Below are 16,616 nucleotides of genomic sequence, written 5' to 3' on the forward strand. Positions count from 1 at the left end.
CTTTGCTCCTATACTGATACATACATACATACATACATACAAACTAACGCAGAGAGTAATCATTGCTTTGACGGCGCATGACATTAGGGAGAAATTATTGTATGATTCCAAATTAACCGGCCTTTCCCCTCTCTCCCTCCCTCCTCCTTCCTCCAAGATAAGGCCATGGGGATGAAAAGTGATCGGCGATTATACCAAGATCCTTGAAGAAAAAAAAGACACCTAAGCTGACCGCAGATGTCGTCCTTCGGCAGCAGGGTTATTATGTCCACCACTTAGACAGCCCATATATTCAATTGCGAGACAACAAAGATCCAACCTCGCGTGGTCGCAAATGATATGGCAAAAAAAGAAAATTGGGGGAGACGTCGATTTATGTGAAATCCAGTGAATTGTTAATTTCGTTTTTTTTTTCTTATGATGAAAAGCATACGATGCTTATTGTTGCTAGTTCCTTGGAAAGGCCGTATTCCAGAAAATGAGAGGTATGATTTCAGGGCTTTCGCTGTCCTAGATGGCTCCTCGATATGACAATGGAATATAACAGGAAAATAGAAAACGCAGAAAAAAGAAAAGGCAAAAAACTCCAGCCTATATAGTGTATGTACCCCTTGTGTCCCTTTTGGTTTTTCCCCCCTTTCCCAGTTCCTTGGCGATGTTGGATGTCGGATGATGATTTTGTGTGTTCTCTTTCCAAAGACTGCCATTGATTTTGCGAGAGACAAAGAGATAGAAGAAAAGAAGAAGAGAAATAAATAGCCTGAAAAACTATCTCGAAAATGTCAAAATTCGATGGGCCGAATTCAGGTTTCCAAGAGAAATGCACGTATCTGGCGCGCGCTGTCGTCTGGTTCGTAGATCGTTATGTCTTCGTCAAAAAAATGGGGCGATTTCCTCCGTTCGTCAAACTGTGATTTGAAAGGGGGGTATCTTGTCTAAACAAATATGCTCCGCCGCATGCTTTTTTTCCCCCCCTGATTCCCAACGAAATCATTACCTCCCGTTGACTGGTACGGCGTCTCGTCCGTCTTTTGCACCATTCGAAGGTGCCGCTCCCTTGCTGGCAGCGGCAGCACTGGCGTAGGAAGTAAAGCTCCCCAGAGCCAGGCCAGAAGAACCTCGCTTGCGAGCCTTTGAAGAAGAAGAATCTTCTTCCTCTTCCATGCTGAATACAAAGGCAGAGTCCTCTTCGTCAATTGGCGTTGTGAATCTGCCAGACGACCCGATACTGGCACTAGAAACGTGACGCTCCAGGCCGCGGTCCTTGCCAATGGGCGAGATGCCATTGCCCGTGCTGCGGCCGGCCGTCGGGTGCAAAAGCGGGCTTGGGCCATTCATCGTATCGTCAAGTCGGCTCCGTTGTAGCTGCTGAGATAGAACAGACATACTCTCGCTTCCACCTACTGGCCGAGTAATGGACGGTCGGCCCATGCCATTGTTGTCGGACATTTCCTTTGCAAGGATCGAATTCCGCAGGGGACTCCCAACGTGGCCGAAAGCCGATCCAGCAGCGCTTCGGGCCGATCTTGTCATCTCCTCCTCCTCCTTCTGACGCTGGAACAGGGGTCCCCATCGACTCGGGCTGGAGCCAATCGGGCTGCCATATTTGCCAAGACTGCCGAGGCTAAAGTCTGGCCGCTCCTCTCGCATCGAACCTCTCCGGGCCTTCTCTGCCGGGGTCAATAAGTCCTGCAGGTCTCCGGGAACGAGGTTTTCTGGCACGTTATCATCGTCGCCAAAGGCAAACTCGGCCTCCCAATCTCGGTCAACCATGTTCTTGGGCATGCTAGCGCTGAGCATTCGTGGCTGCTTGGGGTATCGGGTGGAGTGCATAATTCGCTTCCCAAAGTACTCTTCGCCAGTCAGATGATGCGAGTCCGGCGGGCTGCCGGCGGTGGGGGTAATGAGATGTTCAGAAGATCCAAAGGCGGAGGAGTGGAGCAGCTTGAGCGTCTCGGACGTGCGCTGATCCTTGATGCTGCTGAGCGATGGGGACGGCGATTCGAGACCAAACTTTGAGGGCACGGAGGAAGGCCAGGGCGCGGCAGGGAAGCGGGCGGCATTGGAAATGCCGTTGGAGTCGAAAGAGGAGGGTAATGGGGCATCAAGGACAGATAAGCCCTTTGCAGCAGGCGACAGACCAAATCCTAGGCGGGAGGATTCATCATCCGGTGGAGAGCCGTAGTTGGAGTCGGTGACGGAGTAGGGCGCATCAATGGTCGGGAGGCCGCTGTCATGGTGGCTGCTGGACAGGCCGAATTGCTGCACCTCATCGCCGAGATAAGGATATGCGGGCTGGTCGGCACGATACAGAGAGTTGGTCAAGGCACTGGCGGTAGAATGGGTGAATGGGCCAGCGACAGCGCCGGGGGTCTGTGAGACGGGACTGGCGCCGCCCGCGCGATTGGCAAGATTGAGGGGATTTGCACCGATTGTAACGCCATTCTTACCGTAGTTGATTCGGCGGCCGTCGGGGAGGACGTGGATGTTTGCGCATTTGGGGCCAAACTTGCAGTTACCCTAAGAGGAAAGCGAAATGTCAGCCAGCCAATCTCGACAGGATTTGTGCGTCTTTGTCATGCCACAGCGCGGCAAGGGAAACGCTTCCAAAATCAAGAGAGAGAAAATTCAGGTGCAATAGTCGTATGATGCAGTGGAAGTTGCGCGGATTTTCGGGTAAAAGAAGAGACCATCTTTCGAGTTTCTTCTTCTTCCATCTCGTCTGGTTTCTGATTGGAAACAATGCATGTCCAAGGCAAAAAAAAAAAAGGGCAGCGGAAACACAGCCAGCAGCACCACGGAAGAAGCAGCTCACCTTTGCGAAATATTTGCAAATGTTCTCTGAAGCGCTGCCCAGATCATGGCTAAAGGGACAGGCATTGCCGGCCTGGCAGGCTCCTTGGCGGAAAAACTTGCACGGGACGTGCGATGTGTCTGCAAGCAGCAACAAAGGGTCAGCGCATCTGCGGCCAATTCTGAATCTTGCTCGCCGTGGTCGTGTGCTCGCGGATGTGGCCGGTGGGGAGGGACGCTAGAATTCGAGCACAAGCAACGGCAATCTGGTGTAACCTACTGGGCGGGCTGCGCGGCATGCTGTGGTGATGGCTGCTGCCGTGGGCGCCGTTGGGGATGCTGAGGCTGCCGCTCCGCATATGGCGATACTCGGGCATCGTGGCGATGGGAGACGAGAGGCGCGCTCGTCGCTTCTCGGGCGCTGAGGCTGGCGTGGAGGCAGAGGCAGGAGGAGGAGCGGCGTGTAGAGGAAGAGGAGAAGAAGTGCTGCGAGCGTGGCGGATGGAGAGGGGATAGAAGTTGGGGCTTGGCCGCAGCGGCGCGGGCGGTAAGATGGGGGGGCCCGGGAGCGAGGCCAGCGGGGATAGAGGGGGGACGGGGCCCCTGTGGGCGCTGTAAGTGCTGCTGCAGGTGCTGCCGCCGGCGCTGTAGCGGTAGGGGGCCCCTGTATTTGCAACGCTGCTGCGCTCGCTGGGCCGATGGCTCCGCTGGGGCCAAGGTGGTATTCGAGGCCGGCAATGGTGGGCAGCAGCACCTGTCCAGTGACCTGTCCAGCAGGCTGTCCAGTGACCTGGATCCTGTCGTGTGGATGTCGGTCTCCTGCGTAATCTCTGTGTCTCAGCACGGTTCGTAGCAGTGCTCCCGGCCGTCGTAGCCGTTGGGACGGGAGCACAGTATAGCGGTCGTGGATCGCGGCCATCCGCTTGTGTATTAGAGGCGGGGACAATATCAGTACCCAGAAGCGGATCGTCTGGGGGGCAAGATAACAAGAGAAGAGAGGGCCAATCCAGGTAAAGAATCGAATAGTAGGAAAATGTAAGAAAGAAGAGAAGAGAAGAGAAGAAGCAAAAGGGAAGGAGAGGAAAGAGGAAGAGAAGTGGAAAAAAGAGGCTAATCACCACATTTATGTACCGCCGAGGACTTCGTGTTCGTCCCAAGTCTTGGGAATGCTCCAAGTATTACTAGCACTAATCAGATAAATGTGAGGCTGCCAATGGGCATGGGCTCAGCGCGCAACAACTTGGTCAGTCGCCCGTCTGTCAGCGTGCAAGTACCGGTATTTCGGATCCACCAGGCAAAGGGTGTGAGGTCAACAGATGGAATCCGGCAGCGGTCGGTACTGGAACGAACGTGAGAAAGATGCTGTAAACTAACACACTCGAGGAGTGGCTCGGGGGAGGACGGGAGCCACGGCCACCGCGAAGCTCAGTCGATCAACTAAATCGAACGATATCCAAGGCAGTCCAGACAAGGGGGGTGGGCAGGGGCAGCATCGAGCCAAGGAGGGTTGGTCGAAGTGACGAGACTCGTAATATATCAACGGCAGATGTAATGGACAGGCGCTGGACGTTTTTGTCTTTGAGATGATTCGGCTGCCCATCAACCCGACTCACCGGGACATCGAGCCTATTATATACGCCAGATGCATCTGCCCGTTCAAAACGAAAAAAACACTGGGTCAAATATGTCTCTCGCATGCTCTCTTTTCGAGCCCCTCTCATTCACGTCAAGAACATTTCTCGTCCATCAGCGCCGAAACCTATGTGGCGAGAGCATGCTCGATAAAGAGGACATCAAGGCGTGCGATGGCTGCGAGGGCGTGAGCGTAGGTTTTGAGGTGTACGGGCCATACAGACGTACCTAAGTAGTATTCATCCATGTAAGTGGTGTACAAGTATGTGTAGGTGCGGATACGGATGACGGCGTCTTCAGACTGGGAGTAAATGGTGTGCGTGGTGAACACCACGCCTTTCTGGCAATGGCATCCTGGCAGTACTCACCACACAGCACTAACTGCGGTGGCCAGCCATGTACCAGCGCTAACTAGCCAGCATTCGTCATTGTGCTCAAGATACTTGCACATGCCGCTAGCCGGAGCATGAGCCCGTTGCGAGTTTGGTGGTGAGGCGTCCATTTCTACACCAAGACACGGCGAGGCGAGGCGAGGCGAGGCGAAGAGAGAGTCCAGCGCCAGTTGAGCTACTACGACTACTAATGCTAGTCTCAAAGATAGACTGAAGACTACTGCCCAAGCGTTGACCAGCTCAAGGGGTTCAACTCAGCTCGGAAGTCACCGTCGCTCCCGTTTCTGTCTCTGGCAGAGCCCAGAATAGCAGCACTATCGGCAGAGGCGTTGGCCGTTTTGCCTTGCCAGCATGGTACGAGAGGGAGAGTTCCCAAGTCTAGTCACACGGGAGGCTGAGAGGGACGAAAAGCATGCCTCTCGTTGAAAGCCGACATTCCTTTGCCATGGCCAACATGGATCTGCTCAGGATCGAAAAGTTCGGTTGGCGTTGCGAGCGTCTATGCATACCAGCCCGATTGCCAAATGACAGTCTCCATCTGTCTTGCAGCATTGGCGCTCATGTATGCATCCGAGATTGATGCCCGCATCGGCGACTACCCTGTCACCCTGCTGCAGATCATCCATGGCAGTTATGAGCACGGGGCCGTCGATGATCTTGCCCCATGGAGCTGGGAATGCCACTTTAGCCTCTCGACGGCCAGTTGATGCCAAAGGGCAACGGAAACGGGAAATGGATAAGGAATCCAGCCTCTGATCGAATTCGAGAATCCAGCCTCAAGACGCCCATCAGAGCTGCGACATGCCAGGCTGGTGGAGCCTCGCTGATGTACCCACGCTGGTGTAGCACCGCTACCACGGAATAAATGGATATCGTCGACAGGCTCTGCTGCGGAATGCTCGCAACACTAGTCGAAAGGGATTGCACTCGCCTCGCGTCACACACGAGCTTGTCAGCCAGGTCCCTTGAAATGTCTTGGCCAGGCCGCTTTGTGATGGGCCTGCCCACGCAATGTTGGCTTAGGATAGTGCCTGGAGGCAATTGAAGGTTCAGTGTCAAGGCGGGTCCCAACAGCTGCCGTTACACAGCATATGATGGATAGCTGCAAGGCATATCCCGACTAGGCAAGCTGTTGGCAGCACTGCAGCAACCCTTGGCACGTCTGGCTAGGCCATGATGAGACGGGCCTGCGTTGGCCAAGGGTTCACTGGGCGAATAGCTCGCTGTTGGCTTCATCTGCAGCTGGCTGTATCTTGAAGCATCGGTCTTCCACTCTTGCTCTCGGCTCGAGCAACCTCCCATCACGCCAACATGACCGAGGTCTGCCACTCCAGCCACCCGAGTCTCAGAGAGGACAAGGCCGGGATGCGTGCGCGAGGCAGCGCCAGCGAGGTTGATCCCAGCACACCTTGGCCTGTCTGTGAGGTGCCAGGCCAGGGTAGCGCAGAAGCCGAAATGCGTGAATCCGGGGGAGAGCTCAATCCGTCCAGGCCCCATCCCGGCTCCCTTGCAGGAACGCCACCAACCAAACAAATGATTCGTTTTCTGTTGAACGTCTTTTCTGGTGTCTGCCTTTGGCTCCTACATGGAGTAGTCCTTGGTATCTTTGCCACATCTCTGATGGACAAGATAGATTGGGAGTACAAGGTCATGATCCCTGCAATGCTAGAAAAGGATAAGCATATAGGCAAGTGGGCTTGGTACGAGTAAGTCTTCTCACTTCAGCACTTACCTACTGTAGTCATGAACAAGGCTCAACCACTCCACTTTCTTTTTGCTGTCCCTGGCATATAAATTACGGTTGTAGTTTTGTTCTGCAGTAAGTAATACAGAGGCGCACAGATTGGTGGCACGACCTCGTAGCACCTCCCTCAACTGAAGCCATCCATCTCTTATCTGGCACAAACTTTATTCCGAGGCTCGCCCTTTTGGCCTCGCCTGCATCGTCCTCCAGCCAAAAGCGAGAAACTGTCTCCATAACAACGCAACATCAAGCGACAGCGCCACCAGAGGAGACGAGAAACGCCCTCTGACACCCCCAGGCCGCGGGAAAACGACTCGTCAATTCAGCAGGCCGCAGCACGGCGCGGGTTTCCACTGCTCGTCTGTTCCTTGGTTTCAGCTCACCTTGCAACGCTCTCGATTCCCAACGCGCCGCGGTCCACGATTTGCATCCATCGCCTGGAGCTCTGTCCAGTCATCGTCCGCGTCAGCCCTCCATTGTCCATCGGCATGTCTCAGGGCCAGCGAGCGCTAGCTGTGCCTTCATGTCCAAGTTGGGCGGACGGGGGTGGTCCGTAGCCTACTGGAGCCACCAGTGGGATGCAAAGTCGCCGACTCTGTTGATTTGTGTTTCTCGGCATCGCAGCAGATGGGCTCTTGTCTCTCCAGATATGCCGATCTCCTGTTCGCGTATGTTCCGATTCGCCTGCAATTTGCAGCCATCGTACAGCAGAGCCTTCGCTTACTCGTGCCTAGGGAAGCAGAGCTGAAGATGCCACGATCCAACTCCCCATCTTCTCTTACTGTAGCCTGCTGCAGCTCTGTGAACGGTTGGGCGACATGATTACGACACGCGGTACCCCGCCATAAAGAATGTTCGCGATCCTCACGGCCGTGAGCAGGTTTGTGCAACCCAGGCAGCCGCCCGTGCCTGTCGACGCCTTTCCGCTTCCAGCTTCATGGACAGTCTTGTTCGAGCAAGGCCTACGCCACACAAAGAGACCATGTGTTGGGCAGCCAGATTCTTGGACTCGGGCCAGCAATAGCCCAAGCCATGGCTCAACACCTGCCCACACCGGCCGGTCAGCCTCAGTCCGCCGAGGTACTAGTCGCGGTGCTAGCGCTTGTGGGAGATGCCATCACCACCTCCACCACATTTGACTTTGCAGCTCCGGCCGGCTCGACACCAGCCGCGAATGATATCTGTCGTGCCCACCACGCCATCTTTGCCAATAGCTCGATACGATCTAGACAGCCATTCTATTGGAGCAGCACGCTGCAGACGCCGTGGATGCGAATATTCTTCACGCCCATGTGGTTCTTGTAACCGCGGGCACGCGCATGGCTTGTCTATCCGAACCATCGGCTCCATCCCTGCCACGACCAACCATCGTCGAGCTTCACGTCTTGTATGCAGCTATACCGGTCTGCCGCATCTGCTCACACCCACACCTACCCGCCTTATTATATGCATCCTTATGCACATCTCATGCGCTAACGCAAGCATGTGTGAAGATGCATGCATAGTGGAGACACACCTAAAGTGCAGCTCTCTGTACGAGGGTCATGCGTCGCGCATCGTTACATGCTCCGACCTCCCCTCAACATCACCTATACGCAGCTGTACGACGCAGATTGTGCTGACATGTGGGAATCACTGGTGGTTCTAGAAACAGTCTGGTTTATTCATCACTCGGCTCCAGAGCTCTGGCTGCTGTCTGCTCTTCTCAGTAAGCGGGCCACTAGCACGACGATATCCGGAACGCTCCATACAGTAGTTGCGGACACTTTGCGGGCTGGCTTTACGCCTTTTGCTTTATTTTTGGCTCTCCCACTCTTTTTGGGTTGAGCGTGGGCCGTCCCAGACGGGCCTCTCCGCATCTGCCAAAAGTCATTCCCTCAGACCTCAACGGGCAAGACAAGCTGAAGAGTGTTTGGAGCCGGCCCTCGTATCTTCCGCCCAACTCAGATACTATGTAGAGACACAGCGGGGCAAGCTTCATGTTAATGTTTACGAGGCGGCATGGCTCGATAGTCTAGCCGAGTTTCCCGCTGCCTACCTGCACACCCTTCTCTCGTTGCTTTATCTGCCGGAGAGCAAGGAAGCATAAGCCTTCGGAAGGACACAAGTAGAGGCCAAACTAACAGGGATATGGCAGCCGTCTGAGCCACTACTTACATGTGTTCCTCTAATTCTGCAAGATCTACTGGTTCCACTTTCAAAAACAAGCATTCTCTGACTGAATCTCATGATCCCTGCCCACGCCCCCCACCAAGATGTCGGCTGTGATGGCTAGCTTTTGTGGTCATCCGCTCAACAACACCCATCCACATGTCTTCTCTGCCCCTCCATTGTGCGTTTCTTTGCCTCTGATATACCCTTGGCAGCGTCGTCAAGGGGCATCGCCATGCAGCCAGATGATGCGCCATCATGCCATCTTCCAATCAAGAGGAGCTGCAAACACTCTGATGAAGAGGTAATGACGTTTGCTAGATTAGTTTTGCGGCTCTTTAATTAGAGCCGCCTATTTTGCTCCGGTCTCCTTTTTGTACAGTTTCAAATCCGGATCCTTACATTCCCCATTCCTTCCTCAAAGTGAAACACTTTATTCCGTTGCTCACTCCAACTTGTATGTGGATACTTTCGTATTCAACGTTTCATTTTGGGACCTTTGATCACTCATCCTTCGCAGCATCTTCATTCTTGCAACGAATAGCTATGATATCATAGTAGGCTTGAGTTTCTTGAACGAAGACGGGCATTATACGACAAAGGTGCGGCTAACGGCATCTTTATAATAGACAGTGTGAACTCCTACACGAGCTGCAGTTGTAATATAGGCAACAGTCATAACTCTGTTTGGTTTGGCATCTACATGGCTTCATCATGGGCTACGCCACAATGGCCATGCCCAGACCCTTGACCCTTATTGGAAGATGCCTCCAGCCATGGTTACTAGAAACGGACAGCTCTTTTGCATGTGATGAAAATATGTTATGGAAGTGGATGTGTGCGCCCGTACAGATCTAGGGGATGCAGGCAGGACGGGAACTTTAATCCGTCTTGGCCCAATTACGAGCTTTTGCATGTCCAAGGGCGACTCATGTGCAGTGTAATGGTAGGGTACATGCCCCATACCGGGACTCTCATCAATCTATTTGTCCGCATCATGTTCATTCGTCTACTCCTCTGCATGAGCTCTTCGTTTCCCAAGTTCTTCTTCTTCGTCCTGAATCAAGTTTGACGCCGAGCTTGTCCTTCTCGATGTAAGCAGAAGATCGGACAAACAAGTGTCTCCGACGTGCACGAGGGGTATCAACAAGCCATCACGTTACCACGGGGTGTTACTTTTTCGCCTCATTAATGGCACCAGTATGCATGGTTCAAGTGTCAAAGGGGTGGCTCTAGAGCAGGGACTGTTGCCACTCGGCGATGCAACCACGCCTCAGGAGTGAGACTGGTAGCGTAACTCGCAGTTTGTGATGTCTGATGTCTGCGCTCTGGTTTGCTGGCTGTATTATTTGATAGTGCCTAGTTGATGGTTTAGTCACCGCTACTATACGCTGCCTTGTCGATTGGCTAGCATGTTGCAGCTTCGTGCATCTCATGTTTATTTAGTCGAGCCAATATTCACGAAGCTATTGACCGTATATGAATAGATTAGAACAGGATATTATACGTGACTGCGATATTAACGCTAATTGACTTGTAACTCTCGGCTGTTGCATCTCGTCTCTTCAGCTGCTGCCAGCTCAGAAAGCTAATCGCGTAGCTACTAATGCATACAAGAATCAGCTGAGCGGATTAATGTTCCGACCAATGCAGACTAAAACTTGACAGCTGTTTTATTTTGTAGAGTGCATGAGATGTGATGAAGTTTAACTGGTGCTGTATGCGATGGAATTATTATGTCTGTTGTGTCTGTTCATCGGGTAGGTGATGGCAGTATTTCGAGAAATGGAAGAATATGATTGTAAGCAGTTTGAGTACTATCCGTGCTATGAAGTCTTACTCTTCGGCGGATGCCTTTGTACATGAAATCGAGATGAGATAGCTGAGCCGTGTAAAAACAATAGATCTATTGCTGAAGAGTAGCTAATTTGATCATTACTCGGCGCAGTGATTGTAGCTACGGATAGCTGAGCTAGCTAGTGTTTCATGAGACATTTCTCAGAAGTACCATCTGCTCAAGGGAGCAGACAATAAAACCTTCAGTATTGTGATCCGTCCATTGTTGTGAAACGATAATCGATTGTCAAATACAAATATACCTTACTTTAATAACTTACATATCTAGTACTACTATGACATTCGACCCGATGGCAGCGAATGGTGAGCGAAGGGGGTTATCAGACCCAATCTCTGAGAAAGTTTTGTCGCCTGATTTTGATCTGAAGAAGTCGATGGCCTATAGTTGCCGACCGGTGTTCTGTTAAAGGCTATCATGCGTCAGCAGTATATACATCATATTAGTGCCAGGCTCTATACTAATGTAGCACGTTGTGTTGACCATGAATCGCAGCTTTAGGGTCTACATGGTCCTACTTCAAGGCTAATCAATATGAACGGTTTGGGGCAACTTTGTTGTTGAGTTGCTTCCTAACCTACTCAAAAACCAATATGGAGGCGGTTGTGAAAGGTTATCGAAACGCGGTCATGAGAAGTCGCTCGACATAATATAATTGACTTTCCGCAGCATCATCAATGCTATATACAAAAGTTCTTCCCTTAGCGTCTAGCTCATAACTATGAATGGAATACTACTGCTTGCGCTCTAACCCGTCATACCGTGCCACCGAGTTTGCGAAAGTGATGGCTTTTATTGCCGGGTACATGGCGATTGTATTTCACCACGCAACTAACCCGGTGCGCTCATAATCGTGACGAGATTTACTCAAGTCGAACGATATCTCATCATTTGCAAAGATTACATATGGCTCATAGTTTTCACCTATCCTCTTGGGCACTCCGAGTGATTAAACGAACTCTCTAGTTATTTCCATAGCCACATGCGGCAACTAGCCTTTTGCTCTATCAGCGTCATCACGAAACTCATTTGCACATTGCTTTTGTGAATTGATGAAGCCCGATCTCAGTGACTTTGGCCCCTTTGATTTGTTTTTACATTCCTCGATATGCCATATTCTTTACAAACTTTTGCAAAGACACTCATTCTAGAAGCAAGGAGCCTCTAAACAGAATTTTATTAGTAAATATGCATGTTCCCATGCCTATCCATAGATGGTCAAGCCGGATTATCGAATCTTGATACCATCACTTACGTTTACTAAACATCCATCTAGCCTCGTATGACTCGAGATGCCACACAAGTATGCTTGAATGGGGAGTAGAAGAATTTGTGACTTGGCTGCTCGGACAATACCCAAGTTTCCTCTCAAAAATTAGTTTCTAGCACAATTTATATAGCCTCTGGTACCATAAAACGACTTAATGTATTCATATAATTAGTCACCAAGATAAATACCAATATTTTGTCAGGAACAACAGCCCATCAATTTCACATATTCAGGACATGTTAAATCTTATTATAACTGACATCTAAAGCTTACATGTCATTTGGCTACGTCTTTGCATTTTTCGCTGATATGTGGACGTGTAATCTGTTAACTCACCATTAATCTGAGCAGACAAGGTTAAGAAGCCATTGAACTGTTGTCAGCATCGGTCAATTGCTGAGTAGAAATTCGGAATCAATCAGATAGGTTTATTCACCGACCATCAGAGTCCATATTGGCGATAAAGCAGATCTCACTATTATACAGCTATGCACATATTGCAAAACATCTATTCTCGTCTATTGTAGAGCAGTGTCATTTCGACGTATACACTCCCAGCACTTTTTTTTAATCTTCAATTTATTTCGTTTTTATTCCTTCTTGAATTCCCCGCCTCAATCGTCATTATCATTATCTGGTAGCATGGCATTAAGGATCTAATCTCTTCTTATAGCCGCAATTTCCAAGGTTAAAACCAATCGACGTAGTTCCCATATTATTCCGCTCTCTTGCAACTTTCGTGCATCCATCAAAGCAACTTAAAAAGCAAACCGGCTTTGCGCAGTACAATTCCGTGGTTCGACTCTCGCACATGGTCGCAAACCTATGGCTTCCGGGGTCAGAAGCTCATCATCCGCCATTACGCACGGGCATTAGATGATGCAGCAATCAATCGGAATCGGGCAGGGTATGATGAAGCAGAATCGGCCGGGGCAGCAGCCGCCTCGATCGCCTCCACGCATGTTGACGTCTTCGGGTGTGTCGGGATGGGGCTGTTGAGGATCTATGCACACGATTAGTATTTATTTCCATTCTCCTCCTTGTGGTAATGATACGGGATAAGAGAGCTGCCATTATAGACATCAATACGACGTACCCATTGCAGGATGTGACTTTGGCTGTGCATCATACGAGCGCTCAGGCTCTGTGACGGTCATTGTCTGGAGATTGACGTTTCCCTCTGGAGCAGACATGGTTGAGATGCGAACGCAGCGTGAGATGCAAGCTTGGCCTAAGCAGGAAAGAGAGTTCTTGATTGGGAATATTGCGATTGTATTTTTTTTGTTTATAAAGCTAGCGGATTTAATGCAGCAATGAATTGGAGCTCTGGAGATGATGATGATGATGGAAGAACAAAAAGGTAAACAAAAGAACGGTGTGTTTTCCGTTTCACAGATTCCTGAACAGCTGCTTGGCATCCATCCAGGGACAGCTACACGAGTACATACGTCATCGACACGTTGCTCTGCCATGGCGGTGGAGCCGGGTCGCAAAGAGGAAGTTTGGATGTTCCGCTCATAATACAGTGCGCAAAACCTTTATGTGCACAGTGCTGCCACGATAGGCGTGTGCTTAGCAAACGACTTGGACGGCCTGCATCTCACCACCTCGAAAGAGCCACCGCAAGGCTGTCTCGTACGGAGCGTCAATACTTGTATACGATGACACGAGTCCTGCAGCTAGGGCCATGCAGTAAGCATCGTCTTCAGCATGGTAATTCCAGCGCTATTTTCCTTTGCGAAGTCTGGACCACGGGAGTTGAGACCGGATCAGTACTTGTAGGTGGGGGAACGTGGCCAGGTCGCCGACCAGCTATGTATATTCACGATCGGGGAAAAGCGGTTGTAGCGTGGGACAAACGGCGGTGATTGTACTTTTTCTTGAGGCTGCAGGCTCATCGATTCCTTCTCTTGCAATTGCGTAAACTTGTTGCTCATTCTGGCACTTGTTTTGAATCATATCGTCTCTCAGTGTTAGCAAGCGAATAGAGCAAGACCACAAAAGGCAAAGCTGAACACGTATGGTACATGAATGTACAAGTTGTCGGGGACCAGGTTGAGCCTGCCGCTCGAGCTGAACAATCATCCACCAGTGATGTGTACAGAGTAGCACTGCTAACACATACAGTAGTGTCGGAATAAGACTGCAAGCACAACTCCGTTCAACATGATCAAAATCTTCAAGGCCGGGTCCTCATTGCGGCCTGGCGTGTCTCACCAAGAGAAATAGAGTGCCCGGGGTCTTGGCGGATAGCATGTACTTGCAGTTATCAGCTTAGAAAACAAGGGTCCGGCGATGGAAGGCTCAGCGCAAAGACACAAGCCCTACCGCCTGCATTTTGTGAGATAATGGCAGCTCCGGAGCTCCATACTGCTAATGCTAGTGTGTTGCTAGGCCGTCTTCGCCGCGTATCGCATCGCATCGCCACGAGCCGTGCCGCGGCCCCGTCCAAAGTATGTAGTAGTACCTGCTTCTAAGAGTTAGAAGTGATAATACAGCTAGTACTGCCATTCGTTGTGAAAAAATACAGTAGAGATTGGTTCCTCATTCGATTGCGTACATGCCGTAATAAAACGTCGAAATCCAAGGGATAGCCATGGTATAGGCAGAAAACTTTGCTCCCGGCATCGCAAACTAGGGCATCTCTGTCCTCACCTATTCGAAAACGCCTCTGTTACCCACTCTTTTTTCTTCGGCATGCTGTGCGAAATCTCAAGAGCGCCAAGGGTCAACGTACCTATTCGCCCATGCTTCAGATTTGCAGCGCTAAAGCGGATCAAAACGGACCAAGATCTGTCACAATTCCGGCGCTTCTCCTGCTATCGCCCCAGTCGCAGGAGGGCGTTGAGTTGCCCCATTCGTGTGAGTAATCCTAATCCTCATACCTACTGTAGTAGTATTAGCAAGTATCAATAGGGCTCAGGCGTGCGGCCCCCAACCAAGCTGGGTAGGTGGGTATTTCCTAATACAGCACGCAAAAACACAGTAGATTCAGATCGAGCAGCAATGATTCCTATACCAACGTCCTATTGTTCGAAAGGAAGCTCATGGGATTTCTGTGAGCCATGTGTATGACAATTGGCGAGATAATAGGCTTGCGGGATACAAAGAGCAAGAATATATGGACAGTGAAACTTTGTCTGGCCTCATTGGTCAATCTTTGGTTGCTCTTCATCATCAGTTTATGGGTTTCGGCCGTTCCGTGCGGTATAGACTCTTGTAAGGCTGTTCTTTTCATGCTTATAGTCTACCCCTTGCTAGAAAAAATGCATGATGTGGAATCCTTTTCGGTTCTAGGACCCTTGGCCGTGATAAGGCACATAGCAACAGGATTCAGGGGCTATGAGAAAATTGCCTGAAACCGTCTGTCGAGCTGTTGCCGTCAGTACATTCGTCCGTAAATCTGAAGGGAGCTATTCACGCATCTGGCAGTATACAGTCATATTCCATTTCTACCACAACCCGTTTATCCCTAGACGGGTGGCCACATCGCGTCCATTCGGTTTGTTCGGCTCGGTAAGGGGATAAGTTGCCAGGGCCGGTGTATTGTCAAGTTTTTATACGACAATAGATCACAAATCCGTGGTGCCCTGTGTATCTAGAGCGATAGTCCCGTTTCATCGCGTCAGAAAACGAAATTCCGGCAGAATAACGCATCTTCTGCGACGATCGAAGGGGCTTCCAAGGTTAGCATTCCAGCATACTTTATTCAGCGAGATGAAGATCCGAAACCTACATTGGAGGAATCTATTGCGCAGTTCTTGCCCGTTGCCCCCTCATGCAAAATTCTCTTGAATTCGCTTCCAAAATCCGAAACGGGCAAATGCAATAGACGCTTTCTTCGATCGTCGTGGCCAGTCCCGGTCATGAAGCAGTAAATAATAATAAGAATAACGTCAACTCGGTAGCTCCATCACATCAGGAACTGGTTACTAGACAGTAAATTCCATACAGCCTACTTCGTTTGTTCAAAGGTCAACAGGCGGAACAAGTCTACCAAGACCTGGCGTTAGCCGCGGAGGAGGCATAGCGCAAATCGTATTGGAACTTCCGCACATCACATAATAAACGCTAGGGCAGTAAAGAAGCCGCTGAGTGACTCATATAACCGAGCCGGGGCATTTCATTGGCCGCCGCTGTGATGTACATGGAGCTTTAGCTATTCGCCTGCGCTTAATCCGTGACTCCGGAGCCCTCTGATCTGCCGCTCGCCTATTTCCTGCGTAAGGAAGCATTCGTATGATATCAATTGTAGTAGTAGCGATAGATGCCTCCGTCTAATTAAGAAGTTAATAGTCCTAGATCCATCTCGTTCTAACAATTGATGGTGTAGAGTAGGTACATATTAATGAAATTGTGGTAGTGAAGCTTTTTGTCCCTCTCCGCCCCCTTTTCCCTCCGTTTCTGACTTCGTCAATTATCCATTCAGTACTTTCCAAGCAATGAGATATCTTTGATGCTTAATGCGAGATGAATAAAGAAGCGCGGGTTTTATTTTGTTCGGTAGATCATTACAGCGAGTCAAGCATCACAATCGTGTCATAACTATTTGGCTGCGAATCAAGGAATTCAAATGAAATCAAGTCAAAATCATTGACTCGGTATCATTTGAAGCGAATTCGTGTCCAACAACATAAAAAAGTCGTGATGTTGACTCTGTAATCTCAATTTCGGTAGGGTGAGTCACTGACCGGCCATGACTCCACACCATGAGCCACTGACCGCCAGCTCTCAGTATCTCGATTCATGTAGATGAACACAACTCAATCAATCGGGCAC

The 16,616-nt window shown here is 50.4% G+C and overlaps 6 protein-coding genes across 6 annotated transcripts; 3 read left to right on the forward strand and 3 right to left on the reverse strand.

Moving 5' to 3' along the window:
- Positions 1-993: 993 nt before the first annotated feature.
- Positions 994-3,170, reverse strand: TrAtP1_006231 (uncharacterized protein; the record flags this gene model as incomplete). Its single annotated transcript, XM_014082861.2, has 3 exons — positions 994-2,520; positions 2,816-2,934; positions 3,074-3,170. 3 exons carry the CDS (start codon positions 3,168-3,170, stop codon positions 994-996), a joined length of 1,743 nt encoding a protein of 580 aa, XP_013938336.1.
- Positions 3,171-4,552: 1,382 nt separating this feature from the next.
- Positions 4,553-4,927, reverse strand: TrAtP1_006232 (uncharacterized protein; the record flags this gene model as incomplete). Its single annotated transcript, XM_066113028.1, has 3 exons — positions 4,553-4,602; positions 4,654-4,726; positions 4,808-4,927. 3 exons carry the CDS (start codon positions 4,925-4,927, stop codon positions 4,553-4,555), a joined length of 243 nt encoding a protein of 80 aa, XP_065969114.1.
- Positions 4,928-5,341: 414 nt separating this feature from the next.
- TrAtP1_006233 (uncharacterized protein) lies at positions 5,342-5,524 on the forward strand (the record flags this gene model as incomplete). The annotated part of the gene is made up of 1 exon (XM_014082862.2): positions 5,342-5,524. The coding sequence occupies one exon, from the start codon at positions 5,342-5,344 to the stop codon at positions 5,522-5,524; it is 183 nt and encodes a 60-aa protein (XP_013938337.2).
- A 604-nt stretch (positions 5,525-6,128) lies between these two features.
- TrAtP1_006234 (uncharacterized protein) lies at positions 6,129-7,383 on the forward strand (the record flags this gene model as incomplete). The annotated part of the gene is made up of 2 exons (XM_066113029.1): positions 6,129-6,523; positions 7,209-7,383. 2 exons carry the CDS (start codon positions 6,129-6,131, stop codon positions 7,381-7,383), a joined length of 570 nt encoding a protein of 189 aa, XP_065969115.1.
- Positions 7,384-7,593: 210 nt separating this feature from the next.
- On the forward strand, positions 7,594-7,866 carry TrAtP1_006235 (uncharacterized protein; the record flags this gene model as incomplete). The annotated part of the gene is made up of 1 exon (XM_066113030.1): positions 7,594-7,866. The coding sequence occupies one exon, from the start codon at positions 7,594-7,596 to the stop codon at positions 7,864-7,866; it is 273 nt and encodes a 90-aa protein (XP_065969116.1).
- Positions 7,867-12,299: 4,433 nt separating this feature from the next.
- Positions 12,300-13,422, reverse strand: TrAtP1_006236 (uncharacterized protein). Its single transcript, XM_014082864.2, has 2 exons — positions 12,934-13,422; positions 12,300-12,840 (listed from the first exon to the last, which is right to left on the reverse strand). The coding sequence occupies exons 1-2, from the start codon at positions 13,307-13,309 to the stop codon at positions 12,710-12,712; spliced, it is 507 nt and encodes a 168-aa protein (XP_013938339.2). The 5' UTR covers positions 13,310-13,422; the 3' UTR covers positions 12,300-12,709.
- Positions 13,423-16,616: the final 3,194 nt, after the last annotated feature.

The sequence above is a fragment of the Trichoderma atroviride genome, chromosome 3 (genome assembly GCF_020647795.1).
Source record: "Trichoderma atroviride chromosome 3, complete sequence".
In the NCBI taxonomy this organism is placed as follows: Eukaryota; Fungi; Ascomycota; class Sordariomycetes; order Hypocreales; family Hypocreaceae; genus Trichoderma; species Trichoderma atroviride.